This window comes from Dasypus novemcinctus, chromosome 30 (assembly GCF_030445035.2).
Source record: "Dasypus novemcinctus isolate mDasNov1 chromosome 30, mDasNov1.1.hap2, whole genome shotgun sequence".
NCBI lineage: Eukaryota > Metazoa > Chordata > Mammalia > Cingulata > Dasypodidae > Dasypus > Dasypus novemcinctus.
Window position 1 is genome coordinate 28,881,658 of NC_080702.1, and position 26,783 is coordinate 28,908,440.

The 26,783-nt window shown below is 60.9% G+C and overlaps 4 protein-coding genes and 1 non-coding gene across 5 annotated transcripts; 4 read left to right on the forward strand and 1 right to left on the reverse strand.

Moving 5' to 3' along the window:
• Positions 1-6,582: 6,582 nt before the first annotated feature.
• On the forward strand, positions 6,583-8,475 carry JUNB (JunB proto-oncogene, AP-1 transcription factor subunit). Its single transcript, XM_004475381.4, has one exon. It carries the CDS (start codon positions 6,886-6,888, stop codon positions 7,927-7,929), a length of 1,044 nt encoding a protein of 347 aa, XP_004475438.2. The 5' UTR covers positions 6,583-6,885; the 3' UTR covers positions 7,930-8,475.
• Positions 8,476-10,731: 2,256 nt separating this feature from the next.
• PRDX2 (peroxiredoxin 2) lies at positions 10,732-13,868 on the reverse strand. The gene is made up of 6 exons (XM_058290214.1): positions 13,734-13,868; positions 13,151-13,262; positions 12,905-13,058; positions 12,246-12,368; positions 11,994-12,124; positions 10,732-11,039 (listed from the first exon to the last, which is right to left on the reverse strand). The coding sequence occupies exons 2-6, from the start codon at positions 13,251-13,253 to the stop codon at positions 10,954-10,956; spliced, it is 597 nt and encodes a 198-aa protein (XP_058146197.1). The 5' UTR covers positions 13,254-13,262; positions 13,734-13,868; the 3' UTR covers positions 10,732-10,953.
• Positions 13,869-14,206: 338 nt separating this feature from the next.
• Positions 14,207-16,193, forward strand: THSD8 (thrombospondin type 1 domain containing 8). The gene is made up of 3 exons (XM_071212761.1): positions 14,207-14,402; positions 15,230-15,435; positions 16,082-16,193. Exons 1-2 carry the CDS (start codon positions 14,366-14,368, stop codon positions 15,427-15,429), a joined length of 237 nt encoding a protein of 78 aa, XP_071068862.1. The 5' UTR covers positions 14,207-14,365; the 3' UTR covers positions 15,430-15,435; positions 16,082-16,193.
• Positions 16,194-16,283: 90 nt separating this feature from the next.
• Positions 16,284-21,318, forward strand: RNASEH2A (ribonuclease H2 subunit A). The gene is made up of 8 exons (XM_023585680.3): positions 16,284-16,470; positions 16,665-16,736; positions 16,853-16,979; positions 17,089-17,176; positions 19,090-19,227; positions 19,335-19,422; positions 20,894-21,017; positions 21,113-21,318. The coding sequence occupies exons 1-8, from the start codon at positions 16,344-16,346 to the stop codon at positions 21,240-21,242; spliced, it is 894 nt and encodes a 297-aa protein (XP_023441448.2). The 5' UTR covers positions 16,284-16,343; the 3' UTR covers positions 21,243-21,318.
• LOC111761579 (U6 spliceosomal RNA) lies at positions 17,234-17,340 on the forward strand. Its single transcript, XR_002794909.1, has one exon. It is a non-coding gene; the product is annotated as a U6 spliceosomal RNA (small nuclear RNA).
• Positions 21,319-26,783: the final 5,465 nt, after the last annotated feature.

Below are 26,783 nucleotides of genomic sequence, written 5' to 3' on the forward strand. Positions count from 1 at the left end.
CCTTGCACGCGCGCTCAGAGATGCTCCACGGGACACCAAGGTGCCCTACCATGCAGAGGACGTGCATGTAGGCCAACCTCCCCAGATGGATGGGACAGACAGACGGACACATGCGCAGACAGGGCGGCCTAGCACAGACCAGTTCAGGCTATGGTGGGACACTCGGCAGCACATTGGCACAGAGACATCCCGGCAGGGCCCGGCTGAGGCCCAGGCGCACACCCACCCACACTCATCCCCACACACCGCCGGCACCCACTCCCACACAGAGCAGCCACAGCCCTCACGCACACACGTTCCTCTCACACACACAGACTCACACCTAGACATCACACACACAAGGAATCAGCCACAGGCCTCACACACACATACAAACCACCTACCTCACACCCATCCATGGATTCACACACAAACCTTGCACACACACAACACACCATACAGACTCTCAAACACAAACAGGCCAGCCAGAGGCTATCCACACAGACAGATCAGCCACTGACCTCACGCACACACACAGACCAGCAACACACACCACACAACCACATACACACACAAAGATCTACTACAGACCTCATGTACACAGGAGGCCGCAGACCTCTCATTCACACACACACAGCCCAACTGCAGGCCACACACACACAGATCTCACACACAGCCCAACTGCAGGACGCACACACAGACCCCACACATACTCACACACACACACAGCCCAACCGCAGGCCACACACACACAGACCCCACACACACAGACTCACATACACACACAGCCCAACCACAGGCTGCACACACATAGATCCCACATGCGCAGATTCTCACACACACAGCCCAACCACAGGCCACACACACAGAACCCACACACACACTCACACACACACACACAGCCCAGCCGCAGGCTACACACACACAGACCCCACACACGCACTCACACATACACAGCCCGACTGCAGGCCGCACACACACAGACCCCACATATGCAGACTCACACACACAGCCCAACTGCAGGCCACACACACACAGACCACACGTGCACGCACTCACACAGCCCAGCCGCAGGCCACACTCACGCAGACCCCACACACACACCGTCACACACACACAGCCCAGCCTCAGGCCACACACACATACAAATCAGCCACAGACCTCCTGCACACATACAGACCAGCCACACACACACACAGATGAGCCACATATGTCACACACATCCACAGATTCACACATAGACTTCACACACGGAGACTCACACCTGGGTCTCACACATACCCAGACCTCACACACACACACACAGACTCACAGACATACACGCACCACACAAACACTCACATACACACACACACCACACACATAGACTCACAGACATACATGCAGACTCTCGCACACACAGCCCAGCCTCAGGCCACATACACATACAAAGCGGCCACAGACCTCATGCACACACACACACTGCACACACACACAGATCTGCCACAGACCTCATGTCCACACAGCAAGCCCTGTACAGACCCCCCCCCGCCCCCGCACACACACACCCAGGCACAAACGGATCAGCCGCACCAACTCCAAAGCCACCTGAACACACGTCCACAGAGGCCAGCCCCCAGCCACCCACCCCTGGGCCTCTTAGACCCTAGCCTCCCCCCCTCGGTCCACACAAAGCAGATCAGGCCCTGCACGCCCGCCCCGCAGAGGCAGCCCGACACGCAGGCACACCCACGCACACTGACGAGACCAGCCTCACACGCCCGGACAGGCCAGCTGCGTGCAAACCCGCAAGGGGCCAGCCGCTCACCCACCCCTGGGCCTGTTCTTCAACCCATCGTCTGCACGTCGCTCCCCCCCCCCCGCCCCCCCTCCAGAGATCCTGGCACTTCCTCTCTCCACACATTCCCCCCCCACTTCCCCGCCTGCCTTCCTCCCTCTTGCTGTTTATCACTTCCCCTAGGAGGCCCAGCTCAGCGGGCCTGTTTTGTCATCGCGACCCCTATAAAGGGGGCACCCGGGATCTCTGAGATGCTCCGACTTCCCCCCTCCCCATCCAGAGCTTGCCAGCACTGGGGAGGTGGGGGACCCAGAATCGGCTTTGCGGGACGCTCGCCCCATGCCCAGTTGAGTCAGCCCCAGCCCGAGGAGACAGGGGACTCGACTTCCTGCTTCCAAGAAAACCCAGCAGCTTCCTCTCCAGGGGAGGGGGTGAGGGGGCACTTCCTGCGCCCCCAGCCCACTTCGGCCGCAGAGCTGGGGGAGGGAGAACGCTGGCAGGCCAGGGGCTCCTGGGGGAGGGCTGGGTGATTTTCCACCTCTTCCTGCGCAGCTGCCTGTCCACACCCAGGGGCAGGGACCCGGGCGGCTGGGTGCCGGGACTTGTGTTTTCTCGCCCCGGCCTGCCCCACTGACTGACTCATGGGCAGCCCCCAGCCCAGTTTCCTGGTGGGGGGCCCCCGCCGCCGGTCAGTGGGGCCAGAGGGGGGAGGAGGTCACCGGGCTATTTATAAGAAGCAGAAGTCCCTGTGCCCAGGCCAAAAGCCCCAGTGAGACCCGTGGGTGGGGGTGGGGTAACTTCCTCCTTATCCCGTCCCTCTCCCTCCCCCCCCAGGTCCCAAGCCCCTGGGGGGCAGGGGGAAGCCTGGGCAACAGGCTGCCCAGCCTGAGGCTGGTCTGGAGCCCAGAGGATGGGCAGTGCCCGGCTGCCAGTCTGGGTGCCCAGGCCGGGGGGGGGGAGGGGGCCACCCTCACGCCCTCCTCGTGGGGCTGGCCTTGGCGCCAGTGGGGCGGCGTGAGGGGGTGGTGCCCAGGCCACAAGGGTGAGACTGGCAGGGGCTGGAACCGGCTGTACCAGCCTAGCCGGGCCCCCGCCCTCCCCTGCCGGCCCAATCCCCACCCCCTGCCCAAACACCCTTGCGGGGTGCATCCAGGGACCCCCCGCCCCCCACTCCCACCAAGGTCACCCTCCATCCCTGCATACCTACCCTGCACCCCGCTCCACCTATCTCTGACTTAAAGGAGACCCTTGGGGAAAAGAGCCCGCAGAGCTTGGCATACAGTTGGTGCTGCCTAAAGGCTCCGTGCCCCCGCCCCCCCCCACCCCGGTGGTCCCTCTCCACAGCGCTGATGCTCAGCCTGTTTTCGCTCTCCACTGGGATTAACCACAAGGCAACCCTTAGAGCTGTGGGACACTGGGTAAGTTCCAGAAGCTTCTGTGCCTCAGTTTCTCCTCTGTTAAGTGGGGAGACCAAAGAGCCTGTATGTATGTCGCTGGGTTGTTGGAAGCATCCAATGTCCAACTATATGCAAACCACTTAGAGTCCAGCCTGTGGGCATTTTGCGGACGTTGGAATTGTCCTGCATGGCATCGCAATGACAGATACAGGCCATTCTACATTTTGTCAAAACCTATAAAAAGGTGTGGGGCAAAGTGTAAGCGAGAATGTAAACTGTTGACCATAGCAGCAATGCTTCAATGTGTGTTCATCCATGTGCCACACTAACGAAAGATGTTAATGTGGGACAGTGGGGGAGGGGGTGGGCTAGACAGGAATCCCCTATATTTTCTACATATTCTTTATGTAAAGCTTCTTTAAAAAGGAAATAATTTTGTGTGATCTATGTATCTTTTAAAAAAAGAGAATACAAAGTATGCTAAGAAAAAAATAAAAGAACCCAGTCTAGCCCCGGGTAAGCGCCCTCTAAGCGTGAGCTATTAAAAGTAATAATTACCGAGTCTCCTCCTGCCTGTCCAAAGTGTCTCTGAATCTGTCTCCATCTCTGTGACGCCAACCCTGACCCCCGCCCCCTGCCACCCCCTCTCCCTTGCTGCTGGAACCGGCCCTGGGTCTCTGATCCTTGTTTAGCAGGGGACACAGCCTCTGCACCACTCGCCTTGGCTGGTCCCACCTCCACACCGGCTGGCCAGGCCTGAGTCACTGTGGCCTCCCCGGGGACCCGCCGGTCCCGGCGTCCCGAGGTGCCGCCGCTGCCCCGCGGCCTGCCCAGCCCCCAGCGCTGCCATGCCCCGCCAGGCCAGATGTCAGCTGCAGCTATTAGCATGGGCGGGAGACACAGGCCTGGCAGCGCGCCCGCCAGACTCGGCGACCGGCGGCCACCGGAATCTCCCTTGAGACTGGGGCAGGGGCGGGGAGCCCTGGCGCACAGGGGGCACTTCGGGGTTATGGGGGACCCTCCAGACATGGGGACGCCCCCAGCTTCTCCTGGCTCTTCTTCCTCCCCCAGACCACTGCCTGGCTGGACTTCCCCCTGCCCCCATACAGCTCAGTTTCTCTTTCACCTCTTTGGTTTGCCTTCTTTTCCTGACCCAGGACCTGCCAGCGCCTGACCCTCACGCTCTCTCCACCCCAAAGGAACTTCCATCTTCCCAGAGGACAGAGTCTCTGAGCTAGCTCAGCGAGGGAGCTGTCCTCCTGAACTCTGGCAGCCTCAGCCTCCTACTTGGAAGTCCCATCTGAAGTCTAACCAGAAGCCTCACCCTCTGAATCTCCACTCGGTTTCCTAACTTTCTTCCCTTGGATTTTCCAGTCCCCTCTGACTCTGGAAGGCGGAGAACTCACAGGGGAGGGAGACCCCCTTCCAAGTATTCGGGAGAAGGGACCCCCGCCCTGGCTCAGACGGCAAGAGGGAGGGAGCGGCGCCCCCGGAGTGTGTGTCTGGGGGAGGGGGTGCCCCTCTGCCTCCTGGCAGAGGGCAAGGGCACCCCGCCCGGGGAAGGAGGCGGCCGTGCCAGCCCGCCCAGGCGCCGGCGCCGCCTCCGGGCATCGCCAGCCTCCTCCGTCGTGGGGGCCGGGGGGCGAAGTCCGACCCAGGCCCGCGGGCAGGCGGGGACCTGCCGGGTGGGGCCGGGCAGGGACGCTGCCCCAGCGCGGCTGGGCGGGGCCGGGGCCAGGCGGCCGTCGGGGCCCCGGGGGCGGCGGCTGGGGCTGGTCGGAACTAGCCGTCCGGGGGCCCTGGGCGCACCCTGGGCCCTGGCAGATCCCGGGGCTCCGGGCTCCTGGCTCCGGGCCCCCGGGCCGGCGCCGGCCCCGCCCCTTCCTGTGCCCTTATATGGGCGTGGGGGCGCTCCTCCGGGGCCCACCCCGCCCCCAGGCCTGCTCGCGGCCTCCGGCCTGTTGCCGTGGCGACCAGGCCCCGCCGCCTGGGGGGCTGCACCCCTCCGCTTCCGGCCGATGGAACCGTCCGCGCGCTGCCTCCGCGGGACCTGCCAGCGCAGCGGGCGGAACCATTCCCGAAGCGGGGGGGGGGGGGTGGATGGTTTCGGGGGCGGCCGGGCCGGCCCGGAGCGCCCAGGCCGCGGCGGGGGGCGCGTGCCACCGGGCCTCTTCCCGCGCGCGGAACCCGGCCGGGCCCAGGGCGGGGCGCACGGTCCCGCAAGAGCCGAGTGACGGAGGCAGGGCCGGGCTCCTTCCCCCGGGGGCTGTTGCCACACTTCCTGCTGCCGCGCTCTTTCCCCCAGCCTGTTTCTAAGGAAGGGAGTGGGGTTTGGCGGCCGCACCCCGGCCACCGGGCTGGGTCCGGGCTTTCCGGAGCCGATCTGGCGAGCCCGGGGTCACTGGGGGAGGGCGTGGGACTGGGGACCGAGTGTTCGGGCGTCTAGGGGTCACCCACGGGAATGGGGGTGGAGGGGTGGGTGGGAGGAGAGACACGGAGCACCCAGCACTCCCGAGACCCCGGGATCCTGGAAGTTCCCTTCTTCCCTCCTTTCCCACCGAAGATGCATCCCGTTCCTTCTTCCTCTCCTCCATCCGGCCTTCTCTGATGACCCGGGCACCCCAACCTAGCGTCTCCGACAGGCGTGCCCCCATCTTTTTTACCCCCCATAGTTCCCCTGACCCAAGGTACTCCGAGACCCCCACCCACTTTTTCCACGTCTAGCTTCTCCAACTCCTTCCCCTGCCCAATTCTGAGGACCCCCCCCCCGTCACCACCGGGGACCCCCAAGCCCCCTCCTCATTAAATACATTGTGAGCCCTCCACCCCTTCCCCGCGTACCTATTATATCGCCCCCTCCTCTTTTCGTCTGGGTTAAGGACCTTCTGTAGAAATGTCATTCCCACGACCTCTCCGTCCCCAGAGACACCCCCCCCTCCTCAATTCCTGGGACCGGCATCTCCCTGGCCCTCCCGGTTTACCCTGCTTAGCCCTCCCCTCACTGCTTTTTGGGGGCTCTCAGTAGAGTTTCAGATCCCTCCCACCCCTCTGGCCGCTCCGGGTCCCTCGAGCCTGTCCCAAGTTCGCCCCCGGGCCCCCCCACCCCCGGTCCTTCCTCTGCACCGGGTCCTCGGATCTCTCGCGGGGTACTCCAGGGGAAGCGTCGCCCTGCTCGCAGCCCCTCCCCACCACCCAGCGGCCCTTGCCCGCGTACCCCGGGGTCCCCCAGCCCCTCCCCCTGAAGCCGCGCCGCGCCACCGGGCCCGTAGCTGTTTACAAGGACTTCCTGACAGTGACGCCAGCCGCCTCCTCCCCTTCCCCACGCTCCAGGAGGGGGGGCGCGAGGGCCTGGCTCTGGCGACGGCCAATCCCCGCGCACTTCCGCAGCTGCCAAGCGTTGGTATAAAGGCGTGGCGCTCGGGGCCGGGGCAGCAGGGACCTTGAGCGCGGCCGGGCGAGCGGCGGAGTCTGCGCGCGTGGAGCCGGGGGAGCAGGGAGCAGCGACGCCGAGACAGCGAGCGCGCAGGCGACGGCGACAGGGGGCCCGGGGAGCAGGGCCGAGCGCCGCCCGCACAGCCGCCGGCTGCCCGCTCCCGGCCGGTGCCAGGCCCCAGCGACACGCGTCCGGCCACCCGATCCCGCCCCCGCCGGGGACCGCGCGCCGCTCGCTGCGGCGAGGCCCGGGGCGGCCCCGCAGGGACCCCCCCCACCCAGCCCGCCCGGGCCGCCCGGATGTGCACTAAAATGGAACAGCCTTTCTACCACGACGACTCGTACGCGACCGCGGGCTACGGCCGGGCCCCTGGCGGCCTCTCTCTCCACGACTACAAACTCCTGAAACCGAGCCTGGCGCTCAACCTGGCGGACCCCTACCGAGGCCTGAAAGCGCCCGGGGCGCGCGGCCCCGGCCCGGAGGGCAGCGGCGGCGGCAGCTACTTTTCCGGCCAGGGCTCGGACACGGGCGCGTCGCTCAAGCTCGCCTCGACGGAGCTGGAGCGCCTGATCGTTCCCAACAGCAACGGCGTCATCACGACGACGCCCACGCCGCCCGGCCAGTACTTTTACCCCCGCGGGGGTGGCAGCGGCGGGGGCGCGGGGGGCGCCGGGGGCAGCGTCACCGAGGAGCAGGAGGGCTTCGCCGACGGCTTCGTCAAAGCCCTGGACGACCTGCACAAGATGAACCACGTGACGCCCCCCAACGTGTCCCTGGGCGCCAGCGGGGGGCCCCCGGCCGGGCCCGGGGGCGTCTACGCGGGCCCGGAGCCGCCTCCGGTCTACACCAACCTCAGCAGCTACTCCTCGGCCTCGGCGCCCTCCGGAGGCGCCGGCGCGGCGGTCGGGACCGGGAGCTCGTACCCGACGGCCACCATCAACTACCTCCCCCACGCGCCGCCCTTCCCCGGCGGCCACCCGGCGCAGCTGGGCCTGGGTCGCGGCGCCTCCGCCTTCAAGGAGGAGCCGCAGACCGTGCCGGAGGCGCGCAGCCGCGACGCCACGCCGCCCGTGTCCCCGATCAACATGGAAGATCAGGAGCGCATCAAGGTGGAGCGCAAACGGCTGCGGAACCGGCTGGCGGCCACCAAGTGCCGGAAGCGGAAACTGGAGCGCATCGCGCGCCTGGAGGACAAAGTAAAGACGCTCAAGGCCGAGAACGCGGGGCTCTCGAGCACCGCCGGCCTCCTCCGGGAGCAGGTGGCTCAGCTCAAACAGAAGGTCATGACCCACGTCAGCAACGGCTGCCAGCTGCTGCTGGGGGTCAAGGGACACGCCTTCTGAGCGCCCCCTGAACGGACACCCCCCTTTCCACCCCCCACCCCCGATCTGGACTGCAGGGCGCACGCCTCCCCACGGGGGACTAGGGGACCAAGGCATGGGGGCGTCGTGAGACACACTGGACTCCCGGCCGCCCGCGCTGCGCCCTCATCCTGCCTGAACTTTGAGGTTTACAGACCCCCCCCCCCATCCATGTGTTCGTTGTTGTTGTTGTTGTTTTTGTATTTTTTTTTTTCTGCTGGAAACAGACGCGATTCACATTGAATATATAATATATTTGTGTATTTAACAGGGGAGGGGAAGGAGGGGGCGATGGCGGCGGAGCTGGCCCCGCCGCCGGGTACTCGAGCCCGCGGGGACACCGGGGAGGGTCGACCCCCGCCCCCTGCCCTCCTCCCTCTGCACCGTACTGTGGCGAAGAAACCGGCACTTGACCCCCTGAAAGAGTTTTATTTTAAGATGTGTTTGTGTGCGTGTGTGTGCGCGTTTGTTGTTCTGACTTTTTATTGAATTTATTTAAGTAAAAAAAAAAAAAAGGGTCTTTATTAATTTCTGGAGTCTTTTTTTGGTGGTGGTGGGGTTTTCTTTTTTTTTTGCCCCCAAGCAGGGCGGGTGGGGGAGGAGGGAGGAGAGGCCTGGACGTGTCCCCACTCGGTTGCTGTGTGTGGCCCGCGGGTGTCACTCTGGGCGGCTGGGTCCCGGCGCAGCCCCGGGGCAGGGGGGCGGGGGAGGGGGGCGGTCCGCGGAGGCCGGAGATTGATGGGCAGGTCCGGGCGGGACGCGCCCGGGGCGGGGCGCGGAGTGCGCAGGCGCGGCCCCGCCCCCCCGCGCGCGCCGGGGCTTTCCCCGCTGACGCAGCGGAAGCGCTGCCCATATATGGGCCGATCGGGCCCAGTGACGCGCCGGCGGTCTCCGGGCAGATTCCGGGAATCCCCGCCCCCGCTCTGCCCGGCAGGGCCGCGGCGCCGGGAAGGGGGCCGGGATTTTCCCGGGCGGGCGGCTACTCGGGCCCGGAAAGCCCCAGGCCGGGGTCCAGCAGCGCCGTCGGTGGGCGGGCCTCGCCCCCAGCGGCGGCGGGAGGGCGCCCCGGGTCCCCGCCGCGCTCCCCCCCCCCCAACCCCGGGCCTTCCCCCCCCACCCCACCCCCCCCCCGCCTGTCCCCACCGGGGGCGCGGGGCTCCGCCACCCCCGCCAGGAAGGGCGGCGCCCGCCTGCCAGTTTCCCCTCCCGGGTGCCAGGCCGGGAGCGGGGCCGCTGCCAGGTCTGGGCCTGCCGGGGCACCGCCCTCGCACGCACCGGTGCCCACCCCCCCCCCCCAGCAGCCGGGGCGGGGGCCGGGCAGGGGTGGCCTAGCGCTCCCCCCCTCCCGGGGGGTCTAGCCAGTTTCCTAGCTGGATGCCCCCGGAGAAGCGGAGAGATTACATAAAACCCCCGGGAGGCCACCGGGGTGGGGGAAGGGGGGGTAAAGCAGGCACTTCATTAATTCATTTAGAAAACACTGCACCACCGGGGCGTGGAGCCACCGTCTGGACCACGACAGACAGACCATAATACGCGGATACGATTCGGTGTTGGGAAAACAAACCGCTCCAGGTGGTCAAGTACAGATGAACGGCGGCGTTTGGAGGCAGTTGGAAAGTGGGGGGGGCTTCCCAGCAGATCTGAAGGCACAGACCCTGAGAAACTTCCAGGAAGACTGTTCTGGGCAGAGGGGGGGAAAATAAAATACGTGCAAAGTCCCTGGGGTCAGAACGAAATCAGCTTGTGAAGGAAAGGCAAGAAGCCAGCGTGGCTGGAAAGGCCTGAGCCACAGAGGGGGGTGGGGGAGACCTGGAGTTAGGGACCGCAGGGCCTGCAGAGAATGTAGATTATATTCCAAAGGAGACTGAACGACCTTTGGGGATTATTAGGCTAGGTAGCATATAGAAGGAAATGAGGGCTCAGAGGGGCCAAGCCACTGGCCTGAACACACACAGCAAACTGCACCAGCAGTGTGGTTACCTGTCAACACCTCCTTGCTCCTGATGCCTGCCTCCTGGTGTACCTTTTTTTTTTGGGGGGGGGGAGAGGGGAGAGGATACTGGGGCAGGGTATTGAACCCAGTATGTGGGAAGCCAGCACTCAACCACTGAGCCAAGCCGCCTTCCCTGAGTTAGTTTTATCGTTTCTGGGTTTTTTTGGCGGCGTCAGAACCGAACCTGGGACCTCCCATGTAGGACCTCCGGGGCTCACCATCTACTCCCTGGTGGAACTCTTGACCTTCCACCCCAGGGGCAGACAGGTAGCCCTTCCAGGCCAGCACTGGAGGGCCACTCTCTTCGCTGTAAATCTGGGCTTAGCGGGGCTCTGTCCTGCCCCTGGCAACCGTGACAGTAAACCTTGACACTGGGTCCTAAACAGTAGGTTTCAGGCTCTTTGTCTCTTTTACTTGGCATCGTAAGTTGGCTGGGTACTCTTTTTAACTCCTGTTTCACTATGATCCATAGAAGGTCACGGTTAAACAGCATTTGAACCCAGCCTGGCTAACGGCCAGACTCTGCGCAACGCGGCCAGGTTTCAGCATGTAATACAGCCCCGGGCTGTTCCCACCCAGGGGCCAATGTCCCCCACACCCATCCCCAACGTGGCTGCCCCGGAACGTGAGGCTGAGGTAAGGCTGCCACCTAGTGGTGGCCACAAAGAACTACGGGCTCCCTTTCCCAGGCTGAAGGCCCAAGAAAGCACATGGAGGTGGTGGGGGCAGGTGGAAATGGTTGGACCTGACCTTGACCAGCCCAGGACACACCACACAGAGCCACACTTGCATCTGTCCCGAGCACTTTATTGGTCACCTCTAGGCCTCTGCCCAGCTGCGTGCAATCTGGGCAGGGGGTCATCGTTTATCAGCTCCCAGATAGGGTGTGAGAAGGCCGGGGTGGGCCCAGCTTCCCGAGGTCTGGGCCTGGGCAGCTCTGAGGGGCTTTTCCTGGGTCGGCACTGGGCGCCCAGGCAGCGGCGTGGCCCCACGCTGGCCACCCGCCTGCCGGCCTAGCTGTGTTTGGCAAAGTATTCCTTGCTCTCATCCACGCTGGGTTTGATGGTATCACTACCTGGCTTCCAGCCGGCGGGACAGACTGTGGGAGACACAGGGGGGGCAGGGGTGAGCCCAGACCCCCGATGTGCAAGGTCATGGGGCAGAGGGAGAGGAGGAACAGATGCAAAGCAAGGGCCAGAGCCAAGAGGCCCAGGCTCAAAATCGTGCATGTTGGCGGTGGACTTGGCCCAGTGGTTAGGGCGTCCGCCTACCACATGGGAGGTCCGCGGTTCAAACCCCGGGCCTCCTTGACCCGTGTGCAGCTGGCCCATGCGCAGCGCACGCAAGGAGTGCCCTGCCACGCAGGGGTGTCCCCCACGTAGGGGTGCCCCACGCGCAAGGAGTGCGCCCTGTAAGGAGAGCCGCCCAGCACGAAAGAAAGTGCAGCCTGCCCAAAAGAAAGTGCAGCCTGCCCAGGAATGGTGCCGCACACACGGAGAGCTGACACACAAGATGACGCAACAAAAGAAATACAGATTCCTGTGCCGCTGACAACAACAGAAGCAGACAAAGAAGAACATGCAGCAAATAGACACAGAGAACAGACAACCAGGATGGGGGGGGAGTAAATAAATAAATAAATCTTAAAAAAAAAAAAATTGTGCATGTTGACAGGCCCTCTCCAAACGCCCTCCTAATACCTGTTTATCCTCACGGGCCCAGCTGCAGTATCTTCTGGCTAAAAATTCTCCTGCTTTCTTTTCACTTGCTTTTTTGGCTCTTTCAACCCCATGCTTCCCCAGCCCGGGCTGTCTCCTCCACAGGAGAACTCTGATCCAGCTAACATACTCCAAAATCCTGACTTGCTGCTCCCTCCCTCTAAGACCTTCGATGGCTCTCTATTACCTCTCGGCCACCCAGGGGGCATCTCCGCCATCAGACAAGAAACTCCCTGAGTTGAATCTCTTTTGGGGGGGCCCTAATAGGCCTCTGCTCAGGGCCGAGAGCGAACATTGGCACGCGCTACAGAGGGCCTGCGTGTGTGTCCACTCACCTTCTCCGTGCTCATCCGTGTACTGGAAGGCCTGCACCAGTCTCAGAACCTCGTCTACGGAGCGCCCCACGGGCAGGTCATTGACCGTGATCTGGCGAAGGATGCCCTTGCAGTCGATGATAAAGAGGCCCCTGAAGACGTCGAGGTGCAAGGTGAGGAACCTGGGGCACCAACCACCTCCAGCCCCAGGGCTGGGGGTAGAGAGGCAATGGGACAGGACTCCCTGGAACGCGGCTGGGCGCCCCTCAGTACCTGTAAGCAATGCCTTCGTCTGCCTTCAGCACGCCGTAATCTTGGGACAAGCGTCTGGTCACGTCGGCCAAGAGGGGGATGTGTACGGGGCCCAAGCCCCCCTCCTTGCGGGGAGTGTGGATCCTGGGGGAGGGAGGGAGTAGGGGAGACAGGGCTGGGACCTCAGGAGGCCTCCTGGGCCTACATGAGATAAGGGCTGCAGTGGGGACACTGGAGGCGGGAGATAGGGGGGCCCCACCCACCCCACCCTGCAGTGGGCACAGGAGGTGTTTCCCACCGCTGGAAAGACCCACGGGCAGGCAGAGGCGCACGCTCCACAAAATGGCTGCACATGGGCTCCCGCCTCCCACATGTCCCGGCCTGGGAGCCTCCAGCCTCCTGGGCGTCCTCCAACTGGATTTTCCACCCCTGGGCGTCCTCCAACTGGATTTTCCACCCTCCAAACCTGGGACAAGCATGGCCTCCCTCCCCAGGAGATAAAGCATCTGCATTTCCCAAGCCAAGCAGCTCCCTTTTCAAATGCTAATTATTGCCATCATCCTTTAGGACAGGGTGTCCACGGTGCAAATAAATTCCCATCGTTTGCCAGATAGGGTGAAAGGGAGGCCCAGAAGTTGAGCAAGCGCCTTGGGCCTCCCAGCTGCAGCCCCGGTTCCTACCAAGCCAGGTGGGTGAACTGGGAATCCACGGAGACCCCCAGCACCTCGCAGCCCAGCTTGCGGAAGTCCTCGGCGTGCTCGCTGAAGGCGATGATCTCGGTGGGACAAACAAAGGTGAAGTCCAAGGGGTAGAAAAAGAGGACCACGTACTTCCCTGGGGGGGCGGGGGGGGGGGGGCGGGAAGGGACAGCGCCTTAGGGCCCTGGCCTCCTGCGCGGGCGCCGCCCCGCACCTGCGCACCCTTACCTCTGTAGTCGGAAAGCTTCACCTGCTGGAAGGCGCCGTCCACCACGCCGGTGACCTGGAAGTCGGGGGCGGGCTCTCCGATGTGCGCGAGGCCGCAGGCCATGGCTGCAAGCTGAGAGCCACCCACCCCCCCCGCCCCGGGTCAGCGCGCCGGGGAGTGGGGGGGACCCTTTGTCCTCCTTTCCCAAGGTCACGCAGCGTGCAGGCCCCGGAGACCCCGGCGGCGCGGCGCAGCGGCGGCAGTGACCCCCCCCCCCACCTCCCGGTCGGCGCGGCCTGCAGGCTGCCAGGGACCTGCCCCCCTTGACCGCAGCGCGCTGCGGCCTTGGCCTTGGCCGCCCGGGTGCGCGTCGGCTGGAGCGCAGAGGCGCCAGCCCGGAGATGACGAGGCCCCCCCCACCCCGCGATCGGGAGCCGGGGAGCGGGGCCACCCGGCCTCGGTGTCTGTCCCCTGCAAGGACAAAGGCGGCCCGTGCGGCGGGCGCAAAGCAATAGGCACCCAGGGATGGGATCTGGAGGGGGAGAGGGGTGCTTGCTGGGAAGGGCTCCCCCCCCCAATCCGGCGGCTTCGGGGTGCCGGTACCTGCGTGGACGAGGGAGGGACACAAGGCCGGAGAGCAGACGCAGGGACTCGAGTTAGCGCCAGGTGCACCCGGGGGCCTTTTTATGCGCGGCCAGAACCATCGCGCGCGGTTTTGGGGGGGGGGGGACGAGCGAAGCGGTCGCGTCCACTGCGCCTGCGGGGCGGGGGCGGGGGGTGGGAGGCGAGCGGAGCGGCCGGGTCCACGCGCCCGCGGGCGGCGGGGGGGGGAGACGCACCGTCTCCGGGCGCGACCACTGCGCGGGGGGCGCGGGGGGGCTCCGGGCCGGAGCGCGCCGCGGGCGGTTGGCGTCGGGCATGGCCCGGGGCCCGGCGGCGCTGCTGCTGCCGCTGCTGCCGCTGCTGGTGCTGGCGCCCCCCGCCAGCGCGTCCCCCGACTACCAGTACTTCGGCGAGCAGAGCCAAGGCGACCTGTGGGAGCAGCTGCAGCGGAAGAAGCAGGAGAAAGGCACGAGCAGGGCGGCCGGGCCCTCCCGTTATCCCGCACCCCCCGGGCTGCAGATCCCGGCGCCGCGCCCTCCTGGGGGCGTCGGGTGGGGCCGTTTGCGTCTCTCGCAGCCTCAGTTTTCCCGTCTGTAAACTGGAACCGAGACCGCCTGTTAAGCCGCTCACCGATGGCGAGGGGGGCGTGGGCGGGCCGTGACCTCGGGGGTAGGTGCCAGGGGCGCGGGGTGGAGACCGAAGAGGGAGGTCGACTCTGAAAGTCCGAGAAAACCTCTCGGAAGGGGAGACACCCAGGGCGGCCGGAATGACTAGCCAAGGCCCAAGATGCCAAGACGTTGGCGGCCACGTGTGCCAGGGAGAGGGACCGGGCGAGGCCCGAAGGCGCGGGGGAAAGGGGCCAGGGCGAGGAAAAGATGGTCGGGGGATGAGGTGGCAACGCCTGGTGAGCGGCCAGGTCGGGATAAGACCTGTCTCGAAGCAGCGAGGCGTGAATAGCAAGCTTAGGGAGATGGTGTCGCTCAGTGGTTGAGTGCCTGCCTCACACGCACGCGGTCCCGGGTTCAAAAAAAAAAAAAAAGCCGGGCGAGCACAGCGCCAAGGGCTTTCAGTACCTTCATTATGTCATTTAATTTACCATCTGGCAGTCCCGCTGGTCAGGGGGCATGGTGCCCGCTGGACAGGTGCCCTAGTGGCCAGGCACCGAGGGTCTCCGACCACGCCGCCGAGGAGACAGGCTGGCGAGGGTGGCTTTGCATTCCCACCAGCTGTGTGAGCCCAGAATGGGGGCTGGCGCTCTCCAGGTCTCCGATTCCCCACCTGGGACAGGTGGCCGTCGCTTTCCGGCAGGATCGCTGGGAGGGTGAAGGCAAAGGAGCTGAAGGCCTGGGGCAGAGGCAGAGCCCGATGAATGGATATGAGCTGGTGTCATTGGTTTCTTTCTCCTCCTTCCTCCTTCGAGGAGGGCCTGGGCAGGTACTTCTCCCCTCCACACACAAATTCAATAGGGTCTTTTTTTTTTGGCCTTTTTCCTGCAGAAGTAGAGGACGCGATCCTGGGCCCGTGGGGAAAGTGGCAGTGTCACTGCGACCTGGGGAAGGAGGAGCGCAGCCGCGAGGTGCTGGATACTGCCCCGGGCCCGGTGTTCATGGACCGGCAGAACCTGGTGCAGGTGCGGCCTTGCCAGAAACGCAACTGTCCCTCCTGCCAGCCGGACCAGTGCCACTGGATGCCCTGAGCCCGGGTGAGAAAGGGGACGGGGGCTGGTCAGGGTCAGGGGTGCATTTCATGGGTCGGGGCAGCGTGCCTCGGGAACGTGACCCAGACAGGGATCGAGGACCCACAGGCGGAGAATCGGAGCCGCGCGGACACCCGGGGAGAAAGGAAGAAAAAGGAAGTGGGGAGCGGGAACTGGGGGAAACTGGGACCCTAATTCAGGGGATGTGACGCTGGTGAGGGGCAGTGGCCTAGGAGGGTGGGGAAGGGGGTGGAATGGGGACATGAACCCTCAGCTGGGGGTATGAGCCTGCGGTGGGGGTAGACCCTGAGTCAGCGTTGTCCATTGGGGTCTAGCACCCCGATTTTGGGGATCCGGCAGGCTTAGCCTGATTGAGAGAGAGGGAGGCAGGCAGGGGACTTGGGGGTGGTCCTAATGAAGATGGAGAGTGGAGACCCCGATTCCGAAGGCCTGAGCCCAGGTAGGGGCGGGGATACCTAGTCCAGGGTGCTTGGCCTGTGGGGGGCAGAGCCCCCCCAGCGCAGGCCTGAGTCCAGGTGGGGGACAGGGGACCAGGAAGCTCAGTGGTATTTGGCCCTCTAAGGCTCCGACCGGGCCGGGTTCTCCCTGCCCCCGCCTCAGTTTCCCCTATGTTTCCCTCTCCTCCCACCAGCCCCCGCGGGCGGGGCTTCCGAGTCCCCAGGGCGGAGCGTGGAAAGTGGCCCCGCCCCCTGCGCGCCTCAACCGAAGTGCCCGGCCGGCCGCCGCGGAGACTACAATTCCCAGGAAGCCACGCGGCCGCGGCGCCGTCTGCGCGAACGTCGGCGTCGGCGTCGGGGGCGTGTCCCGCGCGCCGATTGGTCGGGAGCCGCGCCCGCCGCGCGCCGAGCCCGGCGCCTGCGCCCTCTGTTCCGGCGGCTGGAGGAGGCGGTGGCATGGATCTCCGCGAGCTGGAGAGGGACAATACGGGCCGCTGTCGCCTGAGCTCGCCCGTGCCGGCGGCGTGCCGCCAGGAGCCCTGCGTCCTGGGCGTCGACGAGGCGGGCCGGGGCCCCGTGCTGGGTGCGCCGCCCGCGCTGGGGGAGGGGCGGGAGGACGGGGCGCACGTGGCCTTGGACCCGGGGCGGGGGATCCCGGCGGCCGGGGTGAAAAGAGCGGTGATGGGCCCGGGATGGGTGTGCTTGCCCAGAGCTCACCGCTTGGATTCGAGGGCTGCCCACCCCCCTGCCCCGAAATCTGACTCCCTTCCTCCGCAGGCCCCATGGTCTACGCCATCTGTTATTGCCCCCTGTCCCGTCTGGCCGATTTGGAGGCCCTGAAAGTGGCAGGTGAGCGCGGGGTGTGTGGGGGAGTACGTCACCTGGGCAGGGGGGCAGCTGAAGGAGTAGGAGAGCAGGAACCGGGAGAACCAGCCGCTCGCCTTCTCTCCCCACCCTCCTCCCAGACTCAAAGACCCTATCGGAGAGCGAGCGGGACAGGCTCTTTGCGAAAATGGAGGAGGACGGGGACTTTGTGGGCTGGGCGCTGGATGTACTGTCTCCAAACCTCATCTCCACCAGCATGCTCGGGCGGTGAGGGGGTCCCCCGGGAGGGGCTGGGTGGAGGGACAGCCAGCGCCCCGAGGGAGGCCGAGAGCATGTGGCTGGAAAAGGGTTAACGAGGGCCTCTCTGGTGCTTCAGGGTCAAATACAACCTGAACTCTCTGTCCCATGACACGGCTGTGGGGCTGGTTCAGTATGCGTTGGACCAGGGCGTGAAAGTTACCCAGGTGAGTCTCAGTGCTTTGACACCTGGGGTGAAAATGGGAGGTAAAAGCTGCAGTGCGGTGCTCGCTTCGGCAGCACATATACGAAAATCGGAATGATACAGAGAAGATTAGCATGGCCCCTGCGCAAGGATGACACGCAGATTCGTGAAGCGTTCCATATTTTAATTAATTAAAAAAAAAAAAGCTGCAGTGGGTAGATTCAGTACCGGGTGCATTGCGAGTGCTTCAGAGGTTGTTGCCACTGTCGACTTCATCCCGTGTTCTTGCTCTAACTGTGTACCTCGCTGAAGACCCTAATTCCCCCCCATCTAATCTATCCTCCTGTCCTAAATGTTCAATGTCCAGAACAGATCCCACATCTCCACCCCCCACCCCCCGCCCTGTGCCTCTGTCCTAGCCCAGGGCAGCCCTCCAAATCCCACATCTGCCAGGATGCCTGCCCCCACCTCCTCCCCAGCTCCTCCACCTCCATTCTCCCTTTCAGTATGAGCCCCCCCTCCCACCCACCCCCAACACGGACACGGCTTTGGAATGTAAATCTCAACCGTTTTCTAATAGTAGTAGAAACCAAGTCAGGAAAGGTGAAAGTTTAAGCGAAGGAAGAGAAGCAAAGGGGAAGAAGGAGCGCATTGAAGAGAACAATTAGGGGAAGTGGCTGAGGTCCAGGGAACTAGAGCAGACAGACAGGGACCCTGTCCTGGGGGGTTGAGGACTTAGGCAGGACAGGCCACCAGCTGGTAAACAAAAGAATAAAGGCAATTTCCAGGGACACACCATTTGCGCCGGCTCGTCACCTCCCTGACCTGATGCTTCACCGTTCTGCTCCAGCCACAGCCTCTGTTTGTTCTCCAGCACACTTGATACATAGTTACCTCAGGACCTTTGCACTGGCTGTCTCCTCAGCCTGAAACACTCTTCTCAGAGCTCCTCCCGGAAACTTCAGCTCTTTTTTTTTTTAAGTTTATTTATTTATTTCTCTCCCCTTCCCCCCAGTTGTCTGCTCTCTGTGTCCACTCGCTGTGTGCTCTTCTGTGACCACATCTATCCTTATCAGCGGCACCGAGAATCTGTGTTTCTTCTTTTTTTTTTTTTTTTTTAAAGATTTATTTTTATTTATTTAATTCCCCTCCCCTCCCCCGGTTGTCTGTTTTCTGTGTCTTTTTGCTGCGTCTTGTTTCTTTGTCCGCTTCTGTTGTCGTCAGCGGCACGGCAAGTGTGGGCGGCGCCATTCCTCGGCAGGCTGCTCCCTCCTTCGCGCTGGGCGGCTCTCCTTATGGGTGCACTCCTTGCGCGTGGGGCTCCCCTACGCGGGGGACACCCCTGCGTGGCACGGCACTCCTTGCGCGCATCAGCACTGCTCATAGGCCAGCTCCACGCGGGTCAAGGAGGCCCGGGGCTTGAACCGCGGACCTCCCATGTGGTAGACGGACGCCCTAACCACTGGGCCAAAGTCCCTTTCCCTGTGTTTCTTCTTGTTGCGTCATCTTGCTGTGTCAGCTCTCTGTGTGTGCGGTGCCATTCCTGGGCAGGCTGCACTTCCTTTCACGCTGGGCGGCTCTCCTTAAGGGGCGCATTCCTTGGGCGTGGGGGCTCCCCTACGCGGGGGACACCCCTGCGTGGCACGGCACTCCTTGCACACATTAGCACTGCTCATGGGCCAGCACATGGAGGCCCCTAGAACAGCCTCTGGCACAAAGCAAGGACTCAGTAAACACAGAACAGACAGATCGAGACAGGTGGTGCGGGCGATCAGGGAAGCACCCTTTAGGAGGTGACTTTGAGCGGAGAGCCCTGATGGAAACAGACGAAGAAGGTCCAGCCTGGGGGCAAGCCCGGAACAGAGCATTTCGGGCAGCGGGAAGAACGTGTAATCGGCACCGTTGCGTTCCTGGGTGCCTGCTGAACGAATGCAGGTGTTCGTGGACACCGTGGGGCTGCCCGAGACATACCAGGAGCGGCTGCAGCGGCGCTTTCCTGACTTGGAGGTGACGGTCAAGGCCAAGGCAGACGCCCTCTTCCCCGTCGTCAGCGCCGCCAGCATCTGTGCCAAGGTCAGCCCTCCGCTGACCGGAATCCCAGAATCCCCCTGGCCCGGGGGAGGGGGCAGGCGGCGGCTGCCGTGGAGGAGGGCGATTCCGAGCGTCCGTCCTGCCTGCAGGTGGCCCGCGACCAGGCGGTGAAGAGCTGGCAGTTCATAGAAGAGCTGCACGACCTCGACGCTGACTACGGCTCAGGCTACCCCAACGGTGAGCGGGGTGGGGGGGGTCCCACCTGCCCCTGGAGCTGCCCCGAGACAGCGGCAGCGGTGATCGCTGTAAGACGCTCAGGCCCGAGCACCTCCTGAGGTTTCCCCGATGACGCCGCCCGCTGCCCGGCAGGGGAGCCCGGGACCCGGAGAGCGAGCCACTTGCCCACGGCCACCCAGCCACTGAACGCCAGGTCAGGGGTGCCCTCTTCTCGCCCCCTTCTGCTTTGCTGTCTCCCTGGAGCCCCCGTGAGGGACCGAGAGCCAAGGTAGGGCAGAAGGGGGCAGGGGTGACGGGCACAGGCTCGGTTCCAGCAGCCCCCAGTGCGAATCCCGGCCCGACCTCCTGGCTCCCACTCTGAGGCTCAGTCTCCTCCCCTGTGACGTGACGACTCTAGCCCACCCCATGCCCTTACGCACGAGCGCAGGTGCAAAGACTGAGGAGCTGGCTTCCCAGAACCCCCAGGCTCCTCTCTGAGGCCCTGGGAGGGGCCGGGGATTGGGCGACATAGCCAGCCTGGGACGAAGCCAGATCCAAGCCAAACCTGGTGTGGGATTACCAAGGACAGCGTGTGCCGTGCAGAGTCGAGCCCCTAGGATACAGCACTGAGCAAGGAAAACAAGGGCCACCCGCCCTCCATCCCTGCTGAGCTCATGGTTACATGGTATACTAGCCAAAGGAGCACTGATGGAAAATACTAGAAAGTGGTTGGTGTTTATAAAGGGTATTTAGTTGGGGTAGGAACTTACAGATACCAGGCCATAAAGCGTAAGTTTCTTCCCTCCCTGAAGTCTATTTTCATGTGTTGGAGTAAGACAGCTTGCCGACGGCTGCGAGGGTTCAGGCTTCCTGGGTTCCTGCCTTCCAGGGTCTTGCTTCTCCCTGCGTTCAGGGTTCCTCTCTTCCCAGGACTTGCTTTTCTCTGGGCTCAGGATTCCTCTCTTCCTGGGGCTGGCTTCTCTTTCCTCTATGAGCTTACTTCCCGGGGCTCCAACTTAAGTCTTCAGCATCAAACTCCAACATTAAGAACCCTCAGCTCTGTCCCTTGCCATGCCTTTTATCTGGGAGTCCCCACCCACCAAGGGGCGGACACTCAATGCCCTAATGATGTGACCCAGTCAAAGCCCTAATCAAGACTCAATCACTCCCAGGTACAGACCAGATCACAATCATAATCCAATATCTTTTTTTTTCTTTTTTTGGAATTCATAACCATATCAAACTGCGACACATGGTCAACAAATGCTGGCTTCATCGCCATTGCCCTTGGGGGGTCAGGGAGGTCTCTCAGAGGTAGACTCCCTAACCTGCATCGTGAGCACCTGTTGGCCGGGCGGAGAGCAGAGGGCATATGCCCGTGCAAAGGTCCTGAGGCAGGAAGAGGCCTCGGGCAGAAGAAGACCCAAGGCAAGGGCACAGGGCCTCGACCGCCAGCCCGAGGGGCCGTGACCGTTGCCCACCCTACCCCCAGATCCCAAGACAAAAGCCTGGCTGAGGAAGCACGTGGAACCAGTGTTCGGCTTCCCCCAGTTCGTGCGGTTCAGTTGGCGCACAGCCCAGAGCATCCTGGAGAAGGAGGCAGAAGCTGTTACGTGGTGGGTGTCCGGGTGGTGCCGGGGTGGGGGTGGGGGGCGTCAGGGGAGGCCTCCTTCCCCCGGGAGCGGTTCGCTCCGTCTCCTCTCCCCCACAGGGAGGACTCCACCGCAGATCAGGAGGGATCCGGGAAGATCACGTCCTATTTCCTCAGTGAAGGCCCCCGCCCCCGTCTACCCCACCGGTACTTCCTGGAGCGTGGCCTGGAGCCTGCCACCACCCTCTAGGAGCCAGGCTGTCCCTCCTTTCCCCGTGTGCCCCACCCCTCACCCCCTGGTTTGTGATTAAAACAGTTTAAGGAAAGCCACGTCTGGAGGTTATACTTTGGGACAAAGGCCAAGTGGAGATGGGCTCTGTGGCTGGACCCAGATACCGCTTTGGGGGAGCCTAAATGGGATGGGCAGATGTCACCAAGCTGGCAGAGCGAGATGCTCTAGGGTTCCATCTCCTGCCGCACTTTGAAGCAGCAAGCGAAGGACAGCACGACCATCTTGCTCAGAGCTCCTGAAAACAATGGGTTGAAGTGACCGGGCACGCGCCAAACCCAGAAAATGGCAACTTAAAAATGGTAGGAAAACTTGGCGGTGCAGGCTCACCATCCCAGCCCTAGCCCTGCACGTAGAAGTGACTCATGGGCAGCTCTGAGAAACAAGTCACAGCTGCCTGGGGCAAAAGATTGCCAAAGAAAAGACTCTTTCCTGGAGGGAGAAGGCATTCAGAACTGCCTCTGTGTATATGGGGGAATTCCCAAGGCCCTACGAGCATATCCAGCACAGGAGGATGCTCTGAAAAGACAAGGAAGGACCTTACGCTTTCACCTTTGGGCTTGTTTCCCCCGCTCCATGTGTCTCTTGGTGTGTCAGCTCACTGTCTTGCTCACCTTTAGAAGGCACCAGAAACCAAACCTGGACCTCCCATGTGGTAGGCGGGAGCTCACTCACTTGAGCCACTTCCGCTTCCCCCAGGCTTTTCTTTAGGTGAAACTGAAGGGCAGCACTTTGGAATCCATCCCCGGAGAAGCCCAGAATTTGGACATACCAAAGGCTGAAAAATCTGTCTTAAATATGCTCAAAGAGCTAAAAGAAAACACGTACGAAGAACTACAGGAAAGTGAAATGAAAATTTGCATAAAGAAAAAGATACTATATAAAGGAACCAAACAGAGCTGAAAACCACAATAAATGAAATTTAAAATTCCCTAAGAGGGGTTCAACAGCAGGTTGCAGCTGGCAGAGAAGAAGGAACTTGAAGATCGGCCTATTAAAATTATTTAGCTCAGGAGCAAAAAGACAGAGAGTGAAGAAAAGTGAACAGGCCTAAGAGCTGTGAGGCCCCATCAAGGTACCACTATACACCCGAGAATCCCCGAAAGAAGAAAGAGGAAGGAGCAGAGAGAATACTCAAAGAAACAATGGCTGAAAACTTCCTAAATTTGATAAGTCATTAATATGTAACATTCCAGAAGCTCAGCAGATTCCAAAAGGATCAACTCAGACCCACACTGAGACACATCATGATCAAACTGTCAAATGACAGAGACAGAGTCCCGAAAGCAAGAGAGAAGCAGTGCGTCACAGGGGAGCCTAGGATGAGTAAGTGCCGGTGTCTCATCAGAAACTATGGCAAGATGACAGCGGGCTGGCGTATTTAAAGTCCTGAAAGGAAAGAGAAACCTGCTAGCCAAGAATTCTCTACCCAGTGAAAGTACCTGTCAACAATGAGCAAGAGCATAAGCAGTCCCAGATAACACAGATAAACAAAAGCTGAGAGTGGTTTTCACCACTAGACCAGCCCTACAAGAAATGCTAGTTGAAACTGCAGGTTGGAAAGAAAGGATGCTAGACACTAGATTGAATGAAGCCTCACGAAGAGAGAAAAGATCTCCGATAAAGGTAACCCAGGTAAATCTAAATGCCAGTCCTCCTCTATTTTTGCTTTGTAACTCCACTTTTTCTGTCCTACAGGATATAAAAGCAAATGCAAAAAAATAATGACTGGGGGAAGCGGACTTGGCCCAGTGGTTAGGGCGTCCGCATGGGAAGTCCAGGGTTCAAACCCCGGGCCTCCTTGACCCGTGTGGAGCTGGCCCATGCGCAGTGCTGATGCGCGCAAGGAGTGCCCTGCCACACAGGGGTGTCCCCGCGTAGGGGAGCCCCACATACAAGGAGTGCGCCCCGTAAGGAGAGCTGCCCAGCGTGAAAGTGCAGCCTGTGCAGGAATGGTGCCGCACACACAGAGACAACAAGATGATGCAACAAAAAGAGACACAGATTCCCGTGCCGCTGATAAGGATAGAAGCTGTCACAGAAGAACACACAACAAATGGACACACAGAGCAGACAACTGGGGGTGGGGGAAAGGGGAGAGAAATCTTTAAATAATGACTTGGAGCTGGTATAGCCCAAGTGGTTGAGTGCTGGCCTACCACCTACAAGGTCTTAGGTTTAATCCTGGCCCTGGTACCTCAAAAAGAAAACAAAGTAATGACAAATTGATGGTTTAGGGCACATAATACCTAAGAGGGAATTTGTGATGAGAACAAAGGTAGGGGGACAGAGGGGTCTTGAACTTGGTATCCAAGCAAATGAGATGGTTGTAGATTCAGGCTATTATATTTTAACCCCATGGTAACCCCACAAAAACAATCTGAAAAAAATATGCACAGAAGGAAATGAGAAGGGATTAATGGTTCATTACAAAAGACCAACTAAATAAAGGAGGTGGGCAGGAGGTGATTTGATTTTCTAACGAAATGAGTCAAAATTAGAAGCATGTTGAGAAGCCTCCCTCTCACCCTGTCCCCAATTCACGGTGGGCTTCCCAGTGCCTTCTGGTTTTTTAAATTTTTTTTATTTTTAGGATTTATTTATTTAATTCCCCCCCCCCCCGGTTGTCTGTTCTTGGTGTCTATTTGCTGTGTCTTGTTTCTTTGTCCGCTTCTGTTGTCGTCAGCGGCACGGGAAGTGTGTGTGGCGCCATTCCTGGGCAGGCTGCACTTTCTTTAGTGCTGGGCGGCTCTCCTTACGGGGCGCACTCCTTGCGCGTGGGGCTCCCCTACGCGGGGGACACCCCTGCGTGGCAGGGCACTCCTTGCGCGCATCAGCACTGCGCATGGGCCAGCTCCACACGGGTCAAGGAGGCCCGGGGTTTGAACCGCGGACCTCCCATGTGGTAAATGGATGCCCTAACCACTGGGCCAAGTCTGTTTCACCTCCAGTGCCTTCTGAGTCCTTCCAGAGACACCAGGGCATGTTACAGGCAAAAATGTGTGGGTTTTTTTTTACGTAAATAACAGCAAACTATATCTCTACCTGTGCATGTTAACTCTTTCCACCATACATGGGCGTGAATTCTAAGTGGGTGTCTGAAGAGCGTTCTCCTTCCCTTTCCAGCTGCAGCGTCCTCCACTGTGTGACAGTCCTGTAGATTGCTTTGTTGTTTGTTTTGCTTTTAGGAGGTATGGAACCTAGGACCTCGTACGTGGGAAGCAGGTGTTCAACTACTGAGCGACATCTGCTCCCCAGTGAGAGTTGTTTTTTTTTTTTTTTTTAAAAGATTTATTTATTTATTTAATTCCCCCCCTCCCCTGGTTGTCTGTTCTTGGTGTCTATTTGCTGCATCTTGTTTCTTGCATGGGAAGTGTGGGCGGCGCCATTCCTGGGCAGGCTGCTCTTTCTTTTCGCGCTGGGCGGCTTTCCTCATGGGCGCACTCCTTGTGCGTGGGGCTCCCCCACGCGGGGGACACCCCTGTGTGGCACGGCACTCCTTGCGCGCATCAGCACTGCGCATGGCCAGCTCCACACGGGTCAAGGAGGTCCGGGGTTTGAACCGCGGACCTCCCATATGGTAGACGGATGCCCTAACCACTGGGCCAAAGTCCGTTTTCCCTGTTTTTGTTTTTAGGAGGTACCAGGGATCGAACCTGGGACCTCATCCGTGGGAAGCAGGCGCTCAACCACTTGAGCTACCTCTGCTCACCTGTAGTTTGTTTTTCTAACGCCTCCTGATGGCTTTTGGGTTGTTTCCCAGTTTGCTGTTACAGGAGCCACAGCAGGGAATGTCGGGAGTGTTGTCATTTCTCTGGTACAGATGTATCTGTAAGACAGATTTCCAGAAGTGGACTTACTCAGGTTAGAGGCTCTGTTTGTACTTGGGAGAGATGTCGCCAACTTCCCTTCTTTGGCTGTTGTACCATGTGGCACTCTCACTTTCATCGCAGGTACTTGTTTTCCCCACAGCCTTTCCAACAAAAGGACAGGTTTAACTCGCTCCACGAGAAGTTTATAAGTCAGATGGCTCAACAACATCATCAGACTCCATTTTCAAACCCTCTTCCGTTTCGCCAACTTTAGTGATTTTTGTCTCATGGTCCCAGGGTGGCTGCCATAGCTCTGACATCGCATCCCAATCTCCAAGGGCCTCATGCCACCAACAGTGTCCCCCTAACTTCTTGGTTGGAAAGATGGCGCATGGCCATGCCTGAACCCGTCACTGGCAAAGGGAATGGGATTACTGAAGTAAATAATCCAGAGTGGGCGCCTGGGGGTGGTGAGCAACCCAGCTTCTCCCAATGCCCTTGACCCTGCCTTGACTTGAACAGTGTTTTGTTTTTAAGGCACCGGGGGCCGGGGATTGAACCTGGAACTTGATGTGTGGGAAGCCGGCACTCAGCCACTGAGCCACATTGGCTTCCCTGAGTTGGTTTTGTTCCCCATTTATTTTGCTTGTTGTTTGTTGTTTGTTTTTTTCCAGGAAGCACTGGGAGCTGAACCCAAGACCTCCCGTGTGGGAGGCAGGCGCTCAACCACTCGAGCCACACCCACTCCCCCAACAGTGGGGTTTTAACTGAAAGGAAGAACGGGTGTGGCTCTTCATCAACACTCTTCAATAAACGTTGTGATGGCCAGCCCAGGGCATTGTGGGAATACCGTTCATGGAGCATCTTTTCACCAGCCTCCCAGCCAGGAAGTGTCTTCCCCCTCCCCGTCAGCACTGGGAAGTCCAGTGGGCTCTGGGATTGAATGATGTGGGCTGCAGAGGGCCCGAGGAACTGGGACCTGAAGGGCGAGGGGTGGAACAGATGCCAGGGGAATTCGTCTTGAACTTTTAGGCCCTTCTGACCGCTGCTCGGCAAGCTAAGAAGGAAACCATGCCTCTTCTTTCCTCATTGACTGGCCACAAGCAGGAAGTAGGGGGCATCCTAAAGCTGTAACTCACAAAACTTACTTCTACCAAAAGTCTTTGAATCCCTGGGTGACTCAAAATGGGTTCCCTGGACCAGCACACTTGGCCTCACCTGGACATTTTTTAGAAACGTGGACATCTCAGACCCCATACCAAACCTGCCAGAGATGCCCAGGGTCTTGTTTAAAATGCGGTTATCAGGAAGTCGATGTGACTCCAGCGATTGAGCTCCTGCCTACCACATGGGAGGTCCTGAGTACGGTTCCCGGTGCCTCCTAGAGAAGATGAGCAAGACAGCGAGCTGACACAACAAGAGACCCAAGGAGGAAGACATAATGAGAGACACAACAAAGCAGGGAGTGGAGGTGGCTCGAGCAATTAGACACCTTCCTCCCACATGGAAGGCCCTGGGTTCAGTTCCTGATGCCTCCTAAAAGGAAGGCAAGCACAAGACGGGCACACAATGAATAGACAACAGTGAGCGCAAATAACGAGGGGGGTAGGGGAATAAGTTAAAATAAAATGGGATTAACAGCAACCCCTGATTTTTGGGGAGAGGAGAGGGGTTAAAAGATGTTTTTTAC

Coding starts and splice junctions, on each gene's coding strand:
- JUNB (XM_004475381.4), top strand. CDS start 6,886: ATGTGCACTAAAATGGAACAGCCTTTCTACCACGACGACTCGTACGCG.
- PRDX2 (XM_058290214.1), bottom strand. CDS start 13,253: ATGGCCTGCGGCCTCGCGCACATCGGAGAGCCCGCCCCCGACTTCCAG. Junction 13,059..13,150: donor GAAGCTTTCCGACTACAGAG/GTAAGGGTGCGC, acceptor CCGCCCCCCCAG/GGAAGTACGTGGTCCTCTTT. Junction 11,040..11,993: donor CACGGATGAGCACGGAGAAG/GTGAGTGGACAC, acceptor TGTCTCCCACAG/TCTGTCCCGCCGGCTGGAAG.
- THSD8 (XM_071212761.1), top strand. CDS start 14,366: ATGGCGAGGGGGGCGTGGGCGGGCCGTGACCTCGGGG. Junction 14,403..15,229: donor GGCGGGCCGTGACCTCGGGG/GTAGGTGCCAGG, acceptor TTTTTCCTGCAG/AAGTAGAGGACGCGATCCTG.
- RNASEH2A (XM_023585680.3), top strand. CDS start 16,344: ATGGATCTCCGCGAGCTGGAGAGGGACAATACGGGCCGCTGTCGCCTG. Junction 16,980..17,088: donor TCCACCAGCATGCTCGGGCG/GTGAGGGGGTCC, acceptor CTGGTGCTTCAG/GGTCAAATACAACCTGAACT. Junction 21,018..21,112: donor GAGGCAGAAGCTGTTACGTG/GTGGGTGTCCGG, acceptor TCTCCCCCACAG/GGAGGACTCCACCGCAGATC.